The 16,634-nt window shown below is 39.2% G+C and overlaps 1 protein-coding gene across 5 annotated transcripts in view; it reads left to right on the forward strand.

Moving 5' to 3' along the window:
- The window catches only part of Pde3a (phosphodiesterase 3A), a 284,628-nt gene extending 268,533 nt beyond the window's left edge, over positions 1-16,095 (forward strand). For all 5 annotated transcript variants that reach the window (XM_052720552.1, XM_052720554.1, XM_052720556.1 and 2 more), the window contains one exon: positions 8,375-16,095. In XM_052720552.1, coding sequence (XP_052576512.1) covers positions 8,375-8,616 — 242 coding nt within the window. In that variant the 3' untranslated portion in view covers positions 8,617-16,095. The remainder of the gene's footprint in view (positions 1-8,374) is intronic.
- The last annotated feature ends 539 nt before the right edge of the window (positions 16,096-16,634 follow it).

The following is a 16,634-nucleotide window of genomic DNA, read 5'->3' on the forward strand; positions in this document are numbered from 1 at the left end:
CCATTGTTTATAATCCGTACTGAAATCCACATTGTAGAAAAGGCAGTAGACTCATGCCTTTAAGTCATAGTAGAAGCTTGGGAAAAGATTTTGGGTTAAAAGCATGAACACTTTTCCCCCTATACATCCTGTGGATGTATATAGATTAGACAGATGTTTTTGGCACAATGAAAAACACTTTCAAGTCTATAGTTACAAGACAACTGAAGGAAAAGTAAAATCTTGAGCTTGTGACTATAATAGTAGTCAATACTTACCAGAGCTAGATTAATAGCTTAACAGAACTCTGTTGATTATTAAAATTCTGAACTTTTGAAGTCTTAGTATAAGAATAGCATAGAGAGGAAAAGAAATATGAAACATTTTTCATTTTTTAATACCTTACATCACTTTCTTTTTTCTTTTTTTATTTTCTGGAGCTGAGGAACAAACCCAGGGCCTTGTGCTTGCTAGGCAAGTGCTCTACCACTGAGCTAAATCCCCAACCCCTTAAATCACTTTCTTATCACAACTCAAGATTTCAAGTCTTCAGACCTTTATAACTTGCATTACATACCTTAATCAGACCTTTATAACTTGCATTACATACCTTAAGTCATTTTCTTATCACCACTCAATGTTTCATGTCCTCAGACCTTTATAAATTGCATTTATACACCTTAAAACACCTTCTTAGACCCCAAAACATTTTCTTAGGTTCTCACAACTCAATGTTTCATGTCCTCAGACCTTAAATAAACTTTACACCATTTTTTTTGCTATCCATTCATTCACTGAGACACAGGTCATTGTAAAGCAAGAGCAGTTGAGAGCAGTCATTGTAAAGCAAGTTCCTTTAAATAAAGGAATAGTAAAAAGCTACATTGAACTGTTTTGTGAGTTTATCTCCTTTTAGGCTCTGGTAGGAAGGTGAACTGTGTCTAGAACTAGCAGTAGCTCTAGGAAAGTGAGGCCTATGGCCTGGTTTTTATATATGAAAACTGAGAAGATAGTTGAAGCCTGGGTTGCTGCTGTTAAACTGACAGAGCTATCATTAGCCTGTCACCAACACTATCAGAGATCCGAGGACACATTTTACCTGAGAAGGCAGAAAGTACAGACCAAGCAGCTTCCAAATCTATTAAGAATGACAGAGACTTACCTGGTCAATCACCATAGGTTCCTCCATGATCATTATGGGCAGAGGTCCCAAGGAAACCTCAGATTTGGCTGCCAGACCCAGAAGAACCAACAGACTTTCCCGTGTAGGAGGAATTTGGGGAGACTAGCCTTCCTTGTCTAGGCAAAGCAGGGCAATCAACTCCGCAGTGTCCTGGTTGTCCACAGTTTGGACAGGGTCCTGGTAGCAGGTGAGGTAAAGGGCAGTTTTTCACCCAGTGGCCAGCTTTGCCACATTTAAAGCAAGCTCCAGGTGGAGGTTCTTCTGTGCCCATCATCTGCTATGGAGGAGATTAGGGGTACTACCAGGAGCTGGTATATGTCTCTATCACAAAAAGTCTATTTTTTAATTAACCATTTTAAATGCCATATTTAACAGATTCAGCTGATTCTGAAAAGTTTGAGGACCATCTCTCTATTAAGTATACCCTATTAGTTACTTACTTTAGACTTAACTTTGAAAACATGTACAGGAGGGCTAATTAATCTTATTCCTATAATTAATTACATTGGTACTTATCATGACTACAAGGATAGTTCTGGACACATTAAAGAATCTGATCATTTATAAAGTGGCTATTAACTTGCAAGTCTTAATTATCCTTAACTGTTTACAAGTTAGTAGCTTTTATAAGCCTAGGAGTTTACATTCCAACCCTGTTAGGTTTAGTCTTAAAAAAATAACAATTTTTGATTTTACTATCTAAATAAAACTTGAAATCATAGATATAGTCCATAGGGAGAGTAGTGACTTTACTGATCCTTTTATAGTGCATCATTATAGAGCATTGCAACTTTTTGTGTGGATTAGTGTGTCCAAATAGCTAAAGCTTAATGTGGGCAAAGACAAAGAAGCTTGACTGTGAACCTGAGTAGACCTTAGGAATTTACAAATCGTATTTATCAAACATATGTTGTTACTTGTCTAAATTTTCTAGCAGCTTGGTGTTAAACAGTTAGCAAAGACATAAGTAGTTAAATATCTTAAATCAGCTTTTATTAATCTAAGTAGACCTTTATAACCTTAAAATCATATCATCATATATAGTATATTCTAAACCAGAGTTGAATCAAATATATAGTATTTTGTAGCAAATATAACCTTAAATTTTTATCATCATAAAAAATTTCATACCAATCCAATATATTTGAAAATTGTTGCTTCTTTAGTCTAAAAGGAGATACAATGATAAATAGAGAGCTTATTAGGACTAAGAAGTTTTACAATTGTTGCTTTATGATATGTGGGAATCTTAAGATGAAGTCACATGGTATGCACTCTTTAACCTTAGTAAAGATGATTGCCAGCCATGTGGTTGCTTACATTCTTATGAGGTCATCAACCAAGATGGAGGAGAACCACATGGTTGCTATTTAAAACATCTGTTTTCCTAGTAGCTTTATATTTTTTTAAAATTCAAGTTGAATCCAAGACACACACAAACACACACACACACACACACACACACACACACACACACACACACACATCCTAAACAAGAGTTGGATCATACACACACACACACACACACACACACACACATATACACACACACACAAACACACACACACAGACACATATATCCATATATAGATTTTTTATTATAAGCCTTTTGTTATAAGTTTAAAACCAAAATTTTTAACAGATTTTGTAGATTTTAAACCATACCCAATTGTTGCTAGAGTTTTCCTGCCTGGCCCACAGTCAGGGCAAATCTCTCTCACCCGCCAGTCCCAAGCCGCTCAAACCCGATCAAGTAAACACAGAGACTTATTTTGGTTACAAACTGTATGGCCGTGGCAGGCTTCTTGCTAACTGTTCTTACAGCTTAAATTAATCCATTTCTATTAATCTATACCTTGCCACGTGGCTTGTGGCTTACCGGTACTTTACATCTTCCTTGTCCTGATGGCGGCTGGCAGTGTCTCCCTCACCCAGCTTCTTGTTCTCTCAATTCTCCTCTCTTAGTCCCGCCTATACTTCCTGCCTAGCCACTGCCAATCAGTGATTTATTCATTGACCAATCAGCAACACATTTGACATATAGACCATCCCACATCACTTCCCCTTTTCTTTTCTTAAAAAGGAAGGTTTTAACCTTTACACATCTCCAAAGTCAGCTTGGTATATTTGGGAATTTGGGCGTAGCTTCTCTTACTACTTCCTGCTGGAGGGGGGCGCTGTATCTTCTGGGGAAACAAAGAAAATTTTAGGATCATGGAGTAGTCCGTGAGGCTGTATCATCTGAGCCAGTTGTCTTGAAACGGTTCTGGATGTTGGATCATCTGGACCATGGTGTCATCGGAGACCTTTCAGGGGGTCTTGGCTGGTCAAACCTGATGTATCTTACTCTGGAACAAATCCATAGCCTCTGGCTTTTTGTGGAAACAAAAGAGACTCTTTTCCAAAGCAACATATCCTTACATCCAAATTTTGAAGTCAAAGTATCTTTAAAATATACGTACTGGTTTAACTCAGCTTCCTTTACAATCAAACATCTCTCTGTAGTTAAGAATCCCAAAGACAACACAATCCAGACTCTCTGTGTAATAGTCATCTCTATGTGGCTTATTTTTTATATTAATTTGACTGTCTCTTTAAAGACTTTATTTTTTAAAACCATGTATTTGTTTCTATACTGTATATATCACCTTTTTTTGTCTCTTTCAAGCCTACGTATATTTTACACACATTTTAAACTATTACATCTGAATCTGTCTTATTGTAAACCTGTTGCTTTAAATTGCAGCCTTCTAAGCCTGAAACGGCACTGTGGCTGCTGGCTCCGCCCACTTTAGCTTCTCAACATGGCGGTTACCGCCAGCTCTGGGAACCATCAAGTCTCAGAAATAGTGGGTCTACGCTTTTATCAAAGCAGTGTGTAGCCCAGAAACCTCTTTTTTTGTTTTGTACTAACAAAGGCTAAATCCACAATGTAGCTTAATGTGCCACTTGCAGAGGCCTCATTCCCGCCATATGGCGGCAGGTCGAGCGCGCACGCCAGCAACCCGCCAGTAGCTCAAACCGGCAGCTGCCGCTCATTTGAGAGAGACAATTAGGAAGCTGTTTTTAGCTCCGTTTTAGAATCTTTTTTCTCAGGTTTTAGGTGGAAACTCTTGCCACCACGTTGGGCGCCATTTGTTGCTAGAGTTTTCCTGCCTGGCCCACAGTCAGGGCAAATCTCTCTCACCCGCCAGTCCCAAGCCGCTCAAACCCGATCAAGTAAACACAGAGACTTATTTTGGTTACAAACTGTATGGCCGTGGCAGGCTTCTTGCTAACTGTTCTTACAGCTTAAATTAATCCATTTCTATTAATCTATACCTTGCCACGTGGCTTGTGGCTTACCGGTACTTTACATCTTCCTTGTCCTGATGGCGGCTGGCAGTGTCTCCCTCACCCAGCTTCTTGTTCTCTCAATTCTCCTCTCTTAGTCCCGCCTATACTTCCTGCCTAGCCACTGCCAATCAGTGATTTATTCATTGACCAATCAGCAACACATTTGACATATAGACCATCCCACATCACCCAATGAGTTTACAAACCCTGAGATAGAGTTTACAGCATAATCTTAAGAGATTTATTTTGAGAGCAGAGTACAGAGAAATCATAGCAATAAAAGATTTTTAAGAGTGGAAAGTAGAGAGAATGTAGAGCAGAGCAAGTTAAAGACACACAATATTTGTGGATCATTTGTCTGTGCAGTAGCAGTTATTATGATCTGTGAGAATTTAAAAATCAATTTCGCCAATTTTTTGGCCATTGATCTGTGCTGAGACCAGGCTGTTGTAATAAAATCTGGGTCCCTGGAGGAAGAGAGATTTGCAAAGCAGAGCATTGTGTTGGTGTATCCCTATAATCTCCAAGAGGGAGCTGAGAGCTAAATCTGTGAGACTGCAAGCTGGAGCCAGAGACAGCCAGAAGAGTGCAGGGGGAAAGGGAGCCAGGAAGTGTCTTTAGTGGAGATACCCATAGGGATGCAGAAGGCCAGAGCTGAGAGAGGAAGTTGTTCACATGGTGAGCGCCCCAAGGGAGTAGAAGTTAGCTTCAGGAGCCAGAGAGACACTTATGGCATGATCCAAGGAGAGGAACAGGATCAATTAAGGGACAAGGAGGAACAACTAGGAACTGAGAAGCACAGCAGGCAGGTCTAGGGGGTAGGCAAGGAAATTCACAAAATATAGGCCCAGAAAGGCACAAAGAATGGGTAGCTCCAAGTTGGACGAAGAGAGAAAAAAAGAAAGTGTCCCAGTCTCCTGGGCCAGGCTGCTGTAAGTGGGACTGAAGTTCCTAGGGGAAGGCAAGAGAAAATTAAGAGAAAGCAGGCAAGAAGGGAGATGTCCATGTTGGGTGCAGCAGGCCAGATGCCCCGCAGGTTGCAGGAGCCAGAGAAGCACACAGGTGCCCATGTGGAGGGCACAGCTGGCCAGAGAGCAGCAGCAGCTGAGGAGTCAGGCTCTAGAATTTGGAATAAAGTTGACAAACAAATGACCCAATCTGTGTATATCTTTAGGAGAGTTAGATCAGCAGCTTGGTTCAGAGCGCAGGGAAGAACAGGTATGTGCTGGTTGTGTGTGTGTGCTTACCTGCTCCTTTGCTCCTCCGCCCCCACTCCACCTCCCACTTTGCAACAAACGTACAGATCCATCAACCTTGAAGTTGGGACAAGAGAAAGACAGAGTCAGAGATAGATAGAGAGATAGAGATAGAGATAGAGATGAGAGAGAGAGAGAGAGAGAGAGAGAGAGAGAGAGAGAGAGAGAGAGAGAGAACGAAAGTGAGAACTTGAGAGACCAAGAGAGGTAGTGGGGACCTTTCAAAGGGTAAAGTAGCTAGTGATGATGTGGCTTCTGGTGCTGAATCACTGAAGGCAGGCTGGGAGAACATCTGGTTTCTAACAAGAGGCGCTTGAAGAGCTGGGTCCCATGGCATCTTCAGGAGGAGAGCAGAGGCCTGTGAATGCAGTGCTTTGCTAGCTTCCTCCTTTTTATTCAACATGGGACCCTGGTCCACAGAATGTTACCCCCCACATTTAGGGGAGTCTTCCCACCTCAATTAACCTAATCTGGAAACTCTCACACTGACATGCCCAGATGATGCCACTAGGTCCTAACAAGTTAGCAACATTAGCCATCAAATGACAGTGACTTTTTGGTAGCGGGGAAGTGTCTTGTTAGAGTTATTGGGGGTCGTGCATTGGCAGCCATAAAAAGCCAAGTTCATCCACCAATCTTAAATAAGCCAATTAAAAAAGACAAATTAGGGCTGTGATGGCCTTGTACATAAAAGCTCTGTGCACAAGGCTGATCGCAGGACCCATACAGAAAAAAAAGCCAGATGTGGTAGTGGTGGTAATCCCAGCACTCCTGCTGTGAGATGGGCGGTTGAGAACAGAAAATCACTTGTAAGCTCTTGGCCAGCTAACCTAGAATGGGCAGCACCCTCCTCCCCATTCCCTCCTTTCTTCTTGTTTATCTACCCCCTCACTTTCCATACCGCTCATCTTTTATCTTTTCATGCTACTCTTTCCCTTCCCTGCCTCTCTCTTGCTCATCTCCTCATCTCCCCTCTCTTTCTTCCTTTTTGTTTAACTTCTGCCTTGGTGAGACCATTCAACATTAGATTCTAACAACGTCTTAGGAGTACAAAACTGGAGACGTGATGTGCACACTGCACTTACAGTCACACCACCATGTTGGTGCCATCTTTCTCTCTGACCCCCTTACAAAGGGATGGTCCCCAGGTTGGAAGATGACGCAAAGGATTAGAGAATTGATTTCCAATCAAGATTTCTAAAATGAATGTTCTAAGAGGAGGGAGATCAGGGTCTTCAGGTGGGAGTAGGGGTGGGTCCCCTGTCTAAAATGCAGTCAGGATAAGACCAACAGTGTCTTGACTACTTTCTCATTGATGTTATAAAGTGCTCTGACAAAAACAACTCAGGGAGAAACAGTTTATCTTACAGTTCCAAGTTACATTGTGGGAAAGTCACAATGCCAAGATCTGCAGGGTGCTAGTCACATATCAATCCCTAGTCAAGAATTGGTGAGCAGCAAATTGGTGTTTGTATTCTAGTGCTCAGCTCACTTTCTCCTCTCGTATGTATTCCAAGATCCCTACCTAGGGAATAGTGCTTCCCACCACCATCCCACCCCCACAGATATGCCCAAAGGTCCATCTCCCAGGTGATTCAAATTTCTGTCAAGCTGACAATTAACACTGTCACAAATAATAAGGCTATCTCTGTCACAAGTGTGCCTCTGTCCCCAAACAGCACATTTACTCAGTTTCTGTCTCCTGAGTGTACTTGCACAGTACACTCAGTGCCTTGAGAGTAAACTCTGAGCCTATTCAATCTTTGTTCAAAGTATACAGAAAACAGAAAAGTGCTTGCCAATTGGTCAATATCAGTTTGATCAATGAATTCATCTCATGAACAAATGATGACTAGAGTAAAAAGGGATTTAAATTCTTTTTTATAACTCTATGCCTATCTCTCAGCATTTGTTTAATTTAGCATCGTATGTTTCTATGTGGTTCAAAAGTAATTCAAAATAATTAAACTCAATTATTTTTTCTGCACATTTTACAACTTGATCTTACTGTTCTGTGGTGCAAGAAATTTCCACTTCCTCTTATAATGAAACCAGATAAAGACTACTAGCCCTTCCACAAAGATGTCTGTAGGTGGATCTCAAGAGATCTAGTACAACTGGCACTAGCCCATGACCATTGGCAAGCTCAGTAAGAGATACTATCTCAAAGACTAAGATGAAGAGTGACAGAGAAAGGCTCGGGGTTTGGGGTTCCATAGTACAGTGGTTATCACTCTGTACTCTAAAAGGCTTGTGTTTTCAACTTCTGACCTCCATACCTTCATATCTGTGTACATAGGTGCATTTACTGCACATACACAGATAACACCCCAAATATTTTAACAAAATATGCAAGCAGAACCTGATGTGGGCATTACTAAATATAAAATATTATTCACATTTATCTCAGTAATAGCTTATTGTCATTTTCCTGCTCTTTCCCATTCTAGAAAACTGCACTGTCAGTACTTGTAAAGCAAGTGAGATAGGTGGGTAGATAAACGGAAAGCAGACAGACAGATGTCCTTTTGATGTTTAATTCATGATTATAATATGAAAAGCAATAACTTTCATGTATGTAGCTCACAGATAGTTGAGTTTGATGGTTTATGTTTTGCAGGAAAGAAAACTTTCAAAAGGAGGAAAATCTACTGCCAAATAACTCAGCACCTCCTGCAGAACCACACGATGTGGAAGAAAGTGATTGAGGAGGAACAGTGCTCAGCAGGCATAGAGAACCAGTCTCTGGACCAGGCTCCTCTACAGCATTCCTCAGAGCAGATCCAGGCTATCAAAGAGGAAGAGGAAGAGAAGGGGAAGCCAAGAGCAGAGGAGACCCTGGCTCCACAGCCAGACCTGTGACCATGGGTAGAGCGAGCTGTTTGCAAACAGAATGACTTGTCCCAGACACTTTCCAAGCCAGCACAACACTTAGACACAACACTGTAGAATGCCAGAAGATGGGCAAATGGCTAAAGCGTTTGGGGAATTCTTCACATTTTGTGTGTTTACTTTTACAGTGAGGGACAGCGCTGAAGACTCTAGCTCAACGAAGCTTTCACTTTGCGACACCAGCGTCTAAGGATCGTTTTATAAGGAAGTTATATATGTGTGTGTATAAACTCCCACATAGGCTCATGTAAGACTTATAGTCACGTGTAACACATGCACACTGAGAGCCAGGATGCCTGACTCCACAGGTAGTAACCGTCATATTAAGATATATAGAGGTCACCGTGACATAAGAAATCATAAAGGACAAGAACTCACGAGGAAATGTGCAGCTTAGCAAGGAAACAAATGTAGGCTTGAGACTGAAGAGCTTTTGTTCTCCCTATTGAGGGATGAACGTTCCAGAGCATTGTTGGAATTCTAATGCATCCTGCCAACTGTGTGTGTAAGTGTGTGTGTGTGTGTGTGTGTGTGTGTGTGTGTGTGTGTGTGTGTGTGTGAGAGAGAGAGAGAGAGAGAGAGAGAGAGAGACAGAGAGAGAGAGAGAGAGAGAGAGAGAGATGTTTGTATACCTGTGTGCGTGTGGAAAGGGAGATGTTTGTGACTTTAGTTGTTCATAGAATAGCTGTAGCAGGTAATAAAGTACATGTGAACATACAGAAGGAAGTCCTTTCTGGAGTGTCTGAATGGCAGCCCTCCTCCATTTAGCGTCCACAAAAGTTCTTTTGCAGAGGGAGGGCTTGTGTGGGCCACATGATTGGTACCACTGCTACTTGCCACTTGGAGGCGCTCTACCACCAGCCTCACACTCAAAAGACTGAGGCTTTCTGGTCTACTTGTCTAATGAATGTATATATGTGAGGGTGTATGTGAGTACATGTCACTCACCTATGATCAAATCGCCATGGAAGGGGATGGCGTTCATTACTGGTGGAAACCCAAGAGGAGCTGGAGTCAGCTCTTCATCAGGTAAGGGTTCTAAAAGGGTGCTGGGAAAGGCCCAGGAAATTACCTTTAGTGATGATACCCTGTGTCTTCTCAATTTGCTGCAAGATATGTTGTAGTAAAAAAGAAAGTCAACAAACTCACTATGGGTTTTATGACAAGAGATGAAGGCAAAATGCCAGCTTAGGGTTTGGAAGTTGCCTGGGGAAAGCTGACCCTTGGCAACTGTTGAAGATTGTTTGCTCTGACATCACCTATTGTAGTCTTCCACACACTGTGTGATGGCGTAGCATGGCTTTGCAGACTTTTGGAAAGGAAGATTATGGGTGGTTGGTTATTGATTGTGGCTAGACCATTGAAAGCTGTTTGGGTTGTTTTGTTTTGTTTTGTTTTCTACACTTGTTTATGCTGTGAGCCAAACCTCTATTTAAAAAGTTGATACTCACTTTCAATATTTTATTGGATATTATTACATATGTCATGACTAGTTACCTAGTTACCGTGATGTAAATATAAAGACTTTTTTTTTGTAGATAGTAAACTTTTTTTTAAGACAAAAATGGGGAAAAGGGAAACATTTTATAGTTATATTTTAATCACCATTTTATACATTATAACTATCTCCAAGCCCAGTAGCTGGGTGATGGTTCATTGTGGAGTCTGAGGGTCACTGGCCATCTGCCTACTCTAGTTTGAAGCATGATCTGATACAGTTGTTTTGCTATTAAGTAAAGGCATTGCAAAGACAACAGTTTTTGCTAACTGACTAAATCTGAGGACTTTCCCTCCCCATGAAAGCCTTTCTTAACCAGCTTGTTAACATTTCCCTCTGGACTCTTGCTCGTAGCTCCCGGTTCAGTTCTGTGTTCACAGACTTCTAGTCATTTAGCCTCAAGACATGTTCATTGATTTCTGCTCTTTCACATAATTGATTGTTTACATTAAAAATCCCTTTGTCTCCCATACATGGGTAGCATACCCTTCCCTTCAAAAGCATGATTTTATGGTAATTCACAGCATTTTCTCAAAATAGACAAAGATGAAATAAAAAATCAAGTATTTCAAGGTAGATCTTCTATTTAATATGACAGTGCAAAAAGGATTAAAACGATTAAGGCTTCATCCAAACAATTAGAACATGTTTCAATATATTTCTGAGTTAACACCAGGTCTTCAGCATTTAGCAGGTCCTGAATCATTTCTTCTTTCTTTATGGTGTCTGTGTGTCTCTGTTTATAAATCTACCCTGAAGCAAAGAACTTTCTTTGGTGAATGCACCCTTCCCCCACAATAAAAATGATAGACAAAGCATTTACATTCATACCCTTCACATCTGTTTAGTCAGTGCTCATCCCCATCTCCAAATGGATGCATGTCTATAACATACATAGTCAAACAAGCTACGCCTAGCGTAAGAGGATTGGCAAATCCCTTGTGAGTATATATTGACAGTTTGAATGAAGCCACAGAATCAGAGTATGTGCCAGGCTGGTTACATTGTGTGTGTTGGGAGTGTCTCCGAAATCTGCCTAGTTTTGCTTGTTTTAAGGTACATGAAGTAACAGAACAATGACCAAAGCAATTTGAATCTGTGTGTTCCAGAATTGTACTCATTCGTCCAGGCAGAGTAAATTGTTTTCTTAGCAAACAAGTTGTTATTCTACTCAAACCAAAAGTCAACAAACTGAAAAAGGTCGAGATGTGCCAAGTGTGTAACCTAAAGATCCACCTGATAAATCTCAAAGGCTATCAAACAACATCAAAAGTGTTTTCCATGAATGATGTTGTCCAACTCCTTGGTGACAGCAGTATTACTGAGTTCACATCCAACTTCAGAGTTAACTTCCTGTGGTGCCAATGTGTTAGATGCGCTTTACTACAGTTTTATATGAGCCTATACAGGTGCAATTCGATAAACTCAGGTTTCCTAGTGAAGGGTTTCTACTCACTTAGGGAAAGGATAGTTTCATAGACAGTCATAACACATGAATGCCAGGAGAAATTGGAACCAGTTGCTCTCTGTGGAGTAAAAGCCTAAGTGTATTCTGCATGTAATCCATGTCATTTTCAGCATACTAATTGAATGTCTTTATGGTGATGGATGCCAGCTGACCTTTTGAATGCTATTTTCTTAGTAGAAACACCACTTTTGCTGTTTCGCTTAATTGTTAAAAAAAAAAGTTGTTCTAATTTATGTAAGAGCTGGTTTTGTTCTCAGTAGGAGATGAACTCAGTAGTTCTGTGTGTTTGCTAGTTGTCATCACCTGGTGTTGAGAGAATTGTCTCCTGTTTGAGAAAGTGTCAGCCCTCCACCCTCATCATATCCTGTTTTGTCCTTTTTGGGTTTTACTCCAGAACAAACATTAGCCATTGCAGCCCCAGTAATGCTAAGGAGAAGAACTGAATGCCCTGCCAGCTGTTTAGTAGGTGTATATATTTGCCATTTTCCTGTGTCCTCTGCCTTTCTTTCCCAGAGAACTTTCTTGAAGGTAAAAGCTGTGCAAAAGGCATGAGACTCAGGCCTATTCTTTGTTTAAATGATGGAAAAGTATAAATTATTTTCTAAGTAATAAAGATATTAAAATTATCATTGTAAATAAAGTCTAAAGCTTGAAATGACTTCTTTATAAAAGTGAAGTATTTGTGTGGTGAACAACTCCTTAACAATGGGAAATGAATAATCCAGAAGTCCTGTCTATTCTGCTTTGGGACATGCTCTTGGTGCTTCTGTGAAGCAGAGACCCTCACTGTCCTCTCTTAGGGTAGCTCTTAGAAGCATAGTGAAAACCATGAGGGGTTTGTCAGCCTTCTCTCCTTCTAATCCTGATTCCCATTAGATGCCTCTCTTGATTTTTGTGCCATTAGCAATTAAACTACCTTTTTAACTGGCTGAAGGCTACAGTAACAGTTCTGTGACCTTCCACAGACTAAGTCAAGACACCTCTTGACTCTTTAGGTCCTAATGTGTGTGTGTAAGGGGTGTGGAAACAAAAATTTGCATGTCAGTAGTTTAGCCCCAGATAACTAAGTGCCGCAATAATCACGTGAATTGAGGCTGAAGTCATTTTGTGGCATTATCCCACCTCCTGAGCAATGAAATACTGCATGATCCTTGTTCTAGGTCATTCATTTCTTTCATGAATTTGTAAAGGGAAACTATGGATCTTATTGGTATTGATAGGTTTTAAAATTTATCCAAGCAAATTCAAACTGAAGATAGAGAAAACAATTCACCATTTTAAACAGAAGAGATCTCAGAATTAAATTATTCTTAAAGTGTCTAATCGAGGTTGAAATCCATGAATTTGGGGTTCTGGGTCCTTATCATGTCAACTGGCCCTCCAGCAAATGCCCAGACACTTATTAAAAATTAAATTACAAGTAAATTAAATTATTAGCATGCACTAAACCATACCCTTTGGTCTGGGTGGTTTGAATCGCTCTTTTTATGAATATTTGTATCTCTCCCATGAGGGAACCATGATTAGAGAATAAGAACACACTAGTATACATTATGCAGCATGGATACTAGTAATCTATGTCATTACCTTATAAATTGCACATACTGAAAGGATGTTAATTTTTACATTACCTAATACAGGTTTTTGCCTTACCTAAGAATTGGTTTTTATATTCATGCTAGTAAATTACCCAAACAATTGGTTAGATGTAGTGGTGAAGATGTTTGACCTTCTGTGTGTGAATACTTTAAATATGTCTGCAGATGCAAAAAAAATGAGTTGGTGGGATCCAATCTGCTGCTTCAAAGGATGATATTGATCCTTGAGTTTTTAATGTAGAAAAGACTATTGGTACACAGGCTGAAGGCTCCACATTTCTTAGCATCATGTGTTGGCATCTTAGGTGTATGCCCTCTGAAGTTGTGTGGCACACAGGGGACAGACAGCATCCTCTTACAGATAAATATTCAGTGTGGCCGTGTTCAGCCTAGACTCCTTGCTCTGCATTAAGACATGGCTTTTTAATCATGAAAACAAGCAAAAAAAATGTTAAATTTTTGTGGGACAATACTGACAGAAGTACTACACTGATTTGTTTTCTTGAACCACCACTCTTATAAGGTTTTTTAAATTAGATTAAAATTAAATCCATAAACCACTGCTTCTTGGTACCAAAATGCTCATAGTTTGGCATAACTAAGACTAATATGCAAGAGAAAACTTGCAGGATTTAATGTTTTCCTAATGCTCTCAAGAGAAAATGCTTTATAAAGGGATCAATAAGTACATAAATTCAATAAAGTAATTAGGAATTTAAGTGTCCACTTGGCCACTCACACAGTCTATAACTTCAGTTACAGGGGATCTGATACCCTCTTCTGGCCTCCCTAGGCACTGCCTATGTATTGTGAACAGACATACATGTAGGCAAAACACCCATCTACATAAAATACATTTGTACAAAACATACCAAAGAATTTAAGTGCCCAAGTTACAATCTAAGTTCCTCTGAGTTACAACAATGCACAAGAAAACATTAGCCAGTAATTTATCACTATACATTAAAAATGATAAATTATCGATTACCATAGATCTTATTTACTCAATTCTAATATAATTAAAACTCAAATTCTTTAACACTATGAAAATTAAGCATTGTTAATTTGGGCTCTCACAGATGCAGAGCTGGCCTTGCGCTAACTGCCCCACTGTGCTCGTCTGCCATTTTAAACCAGTTGGTAGGGATCAGAGAGAAAAAAGAGTAGTTAGCAAAGAAAGTGTAATCAGAAATGTTCTTCTGTTGAAAAAAGGAAGGAATGTTTTTAGTGCCAGGGTCTAAGTCACCTCCACCCCATTTCCATAATGAAACTTTTGGTACAAAGAAGCAGGTAACAGCAGAATCAAGGACCACATAAAACCCTGGATACACAGCCAGACCCCTGTCCAAAATTCTCCCAAGTCAACTTAGTTATTTGCTCTGGAGTGAAATGACCTTGTGGATCCATGATTCCTCCCTGGCTTTATTTAACATAACAAACACTTCTCATTGCTGAGTGTGAATCATTGGAGATCAGAGCGTTTGCTGCAGAGGAGGAACTTTGTCCCTGGTAATTCCATTCTCTTTATATAGCAAAATAATCAGACGTTAATGTAAAATCAATAATAACTATTTTAACTTGTCGTCTTTAACTTGCTGGTGAATAAGGGTCCTGTCACCTTGCTTTTAAAATTTTCAATTGGTTACGTTTTTAACTCTGAAAACTTCCATTATATCAGATGTTTCATTAGCTATTTATAAACATATTCTAGAATTATGCTGTTGCTGTCATTAAAAAATAGCCCTAATATATCTATATATGATATGTTAATGGAGGGCCTCATTAACTTTTAATATATATTATTCACCAATCACTAATTTTGAATACTCTGTAAAATATTTGCATGAGGTTTTTATCATATTTGCTTGGTTTTTGCATTTATGAGTGTCAGTTAATTGCATATATTCCCACAATAGGACATATAGCATATTTTTTTTTTTGCACCAGTAAAGTTGATTTGTTAGCCAACAAGCACGGGAAACATCTCTGAATACACACATCCCCTGGGACTCCTTCCTGGAGATTTTTATCCTGCCAATCACGAAATGAAAATTGGTGCTTTTACACATATTATGAGCCCTCGATACAAAATCATGGAAAAAAAGATTCTCTTTACCCTTCTGTAATGATGTTAGGAACTTTAATCTGAATCCAATGGGTTTGCTTTGGGTAGACATGGTCAATTCGAATTTTTTGTTCTTGTTGAAAATGCATTCTGATTCCTGATTGAGTAATTGATTTGATCTATGATTGCTTCTCTGTGAAAAGAAAAAGACACTGAGTGATTCTCTATAGCAGATTTTAAATATTCGACCCGGAGGGGGATAGGATTGATTTAATTTGGTGTTCCTAAAAATGCCCATTATTTTCAAATAACTAAAGTGATAGTGGTGGGGATATCATTTGTAAATGACAGTTTTTAACAATATTTCTCTTACCACATTCAGCCTGAATGTGTTCATTAATTAGTATCTTTGTAAAGTTTATCCATTTTTAGAAACACAAAAACTTGTTACCTAAGTGATTGTTTTACATTTGAAGTCAATTTGATCTTGTCACCTGTATCTTGCACTTAATGTATGTAGCAATATTTAGTATCATTCCACCACAAGTATTTGTAAAGTGACATAGTTAATGGCTGATAAAAGTTTTGTAATAAGTAGGATCTGTATAGAAAGAAAATTAGATAAATTATATTTATTTTTGGTTTTGTTTTTTAGCTTAGACACTATATTGATACTCCTCCCTTTTTGCCAGAATTACTGGAAGTGCCTCTTAGTTTTATATATTTACATACATATTCAAAATTATTAAAATTGTGATGATCAATATGTATGCCATAATGTAAAGATGATGTGTAATACAAAATTGATTCTGTGGTATCAGTCTTGATGTAGTTATTTGTGTATCATGAGTCCTCCAGTCTTCTCATATCCAACAACAAGGGCTTAGCACCCAGTGCTCTTTAGTAAAGCATGTACTGACTGTCTTAGAAGGTCCCCATGTCCTTGGTGGCTATTGAAGTCCCATGGCAACATCTCCATCTTTGTTACTAATGAATTCTTAGTCATTGTCATCAACTAACTTTTTAACACTAAGCTGTATTCTTTGCTTAATCCAATAGTATCAAACCAAAATACCTAAGTTCAAGTATTAAGATTCAGAATAATATGCAATCAAGTACTTCTGCTTATACTATAAATATAATTGTGGGAACATTTCTATGAATACTAAATACACAAAATGGAGTATTGTAATTATATATATGCAAAATGTAGGATTTGCCCCCAAATTCTATCTTAGTCCACTTATGAGAATTCCTATTGAGTTTTATAGTTGTATTGTTGAGCTCCAGACCAAGACTTCATATTGACTTTACCTGGCCTAGTTCCAGACAAGCAGCACTTGCATTAAAGCTAACCTA

Source organism: Peromyscus californicus, unplaced genomic scaffold, assembly GCF_007827085.1.
Source record: "Peromyscus californicus insignis strain IS unplaced genomic scaffold, ASM782708v3 Scaffold_6__1_contigs__length_162567912, whole genome shotgun sequence".
NCBI classification, from domain to species: domain Eukaryota; kingdom Metazoa; phylum Chordata; class Mammalia; order Rodentia; family Cricetidae; genus Peromyscus; species Peromyscus californicus.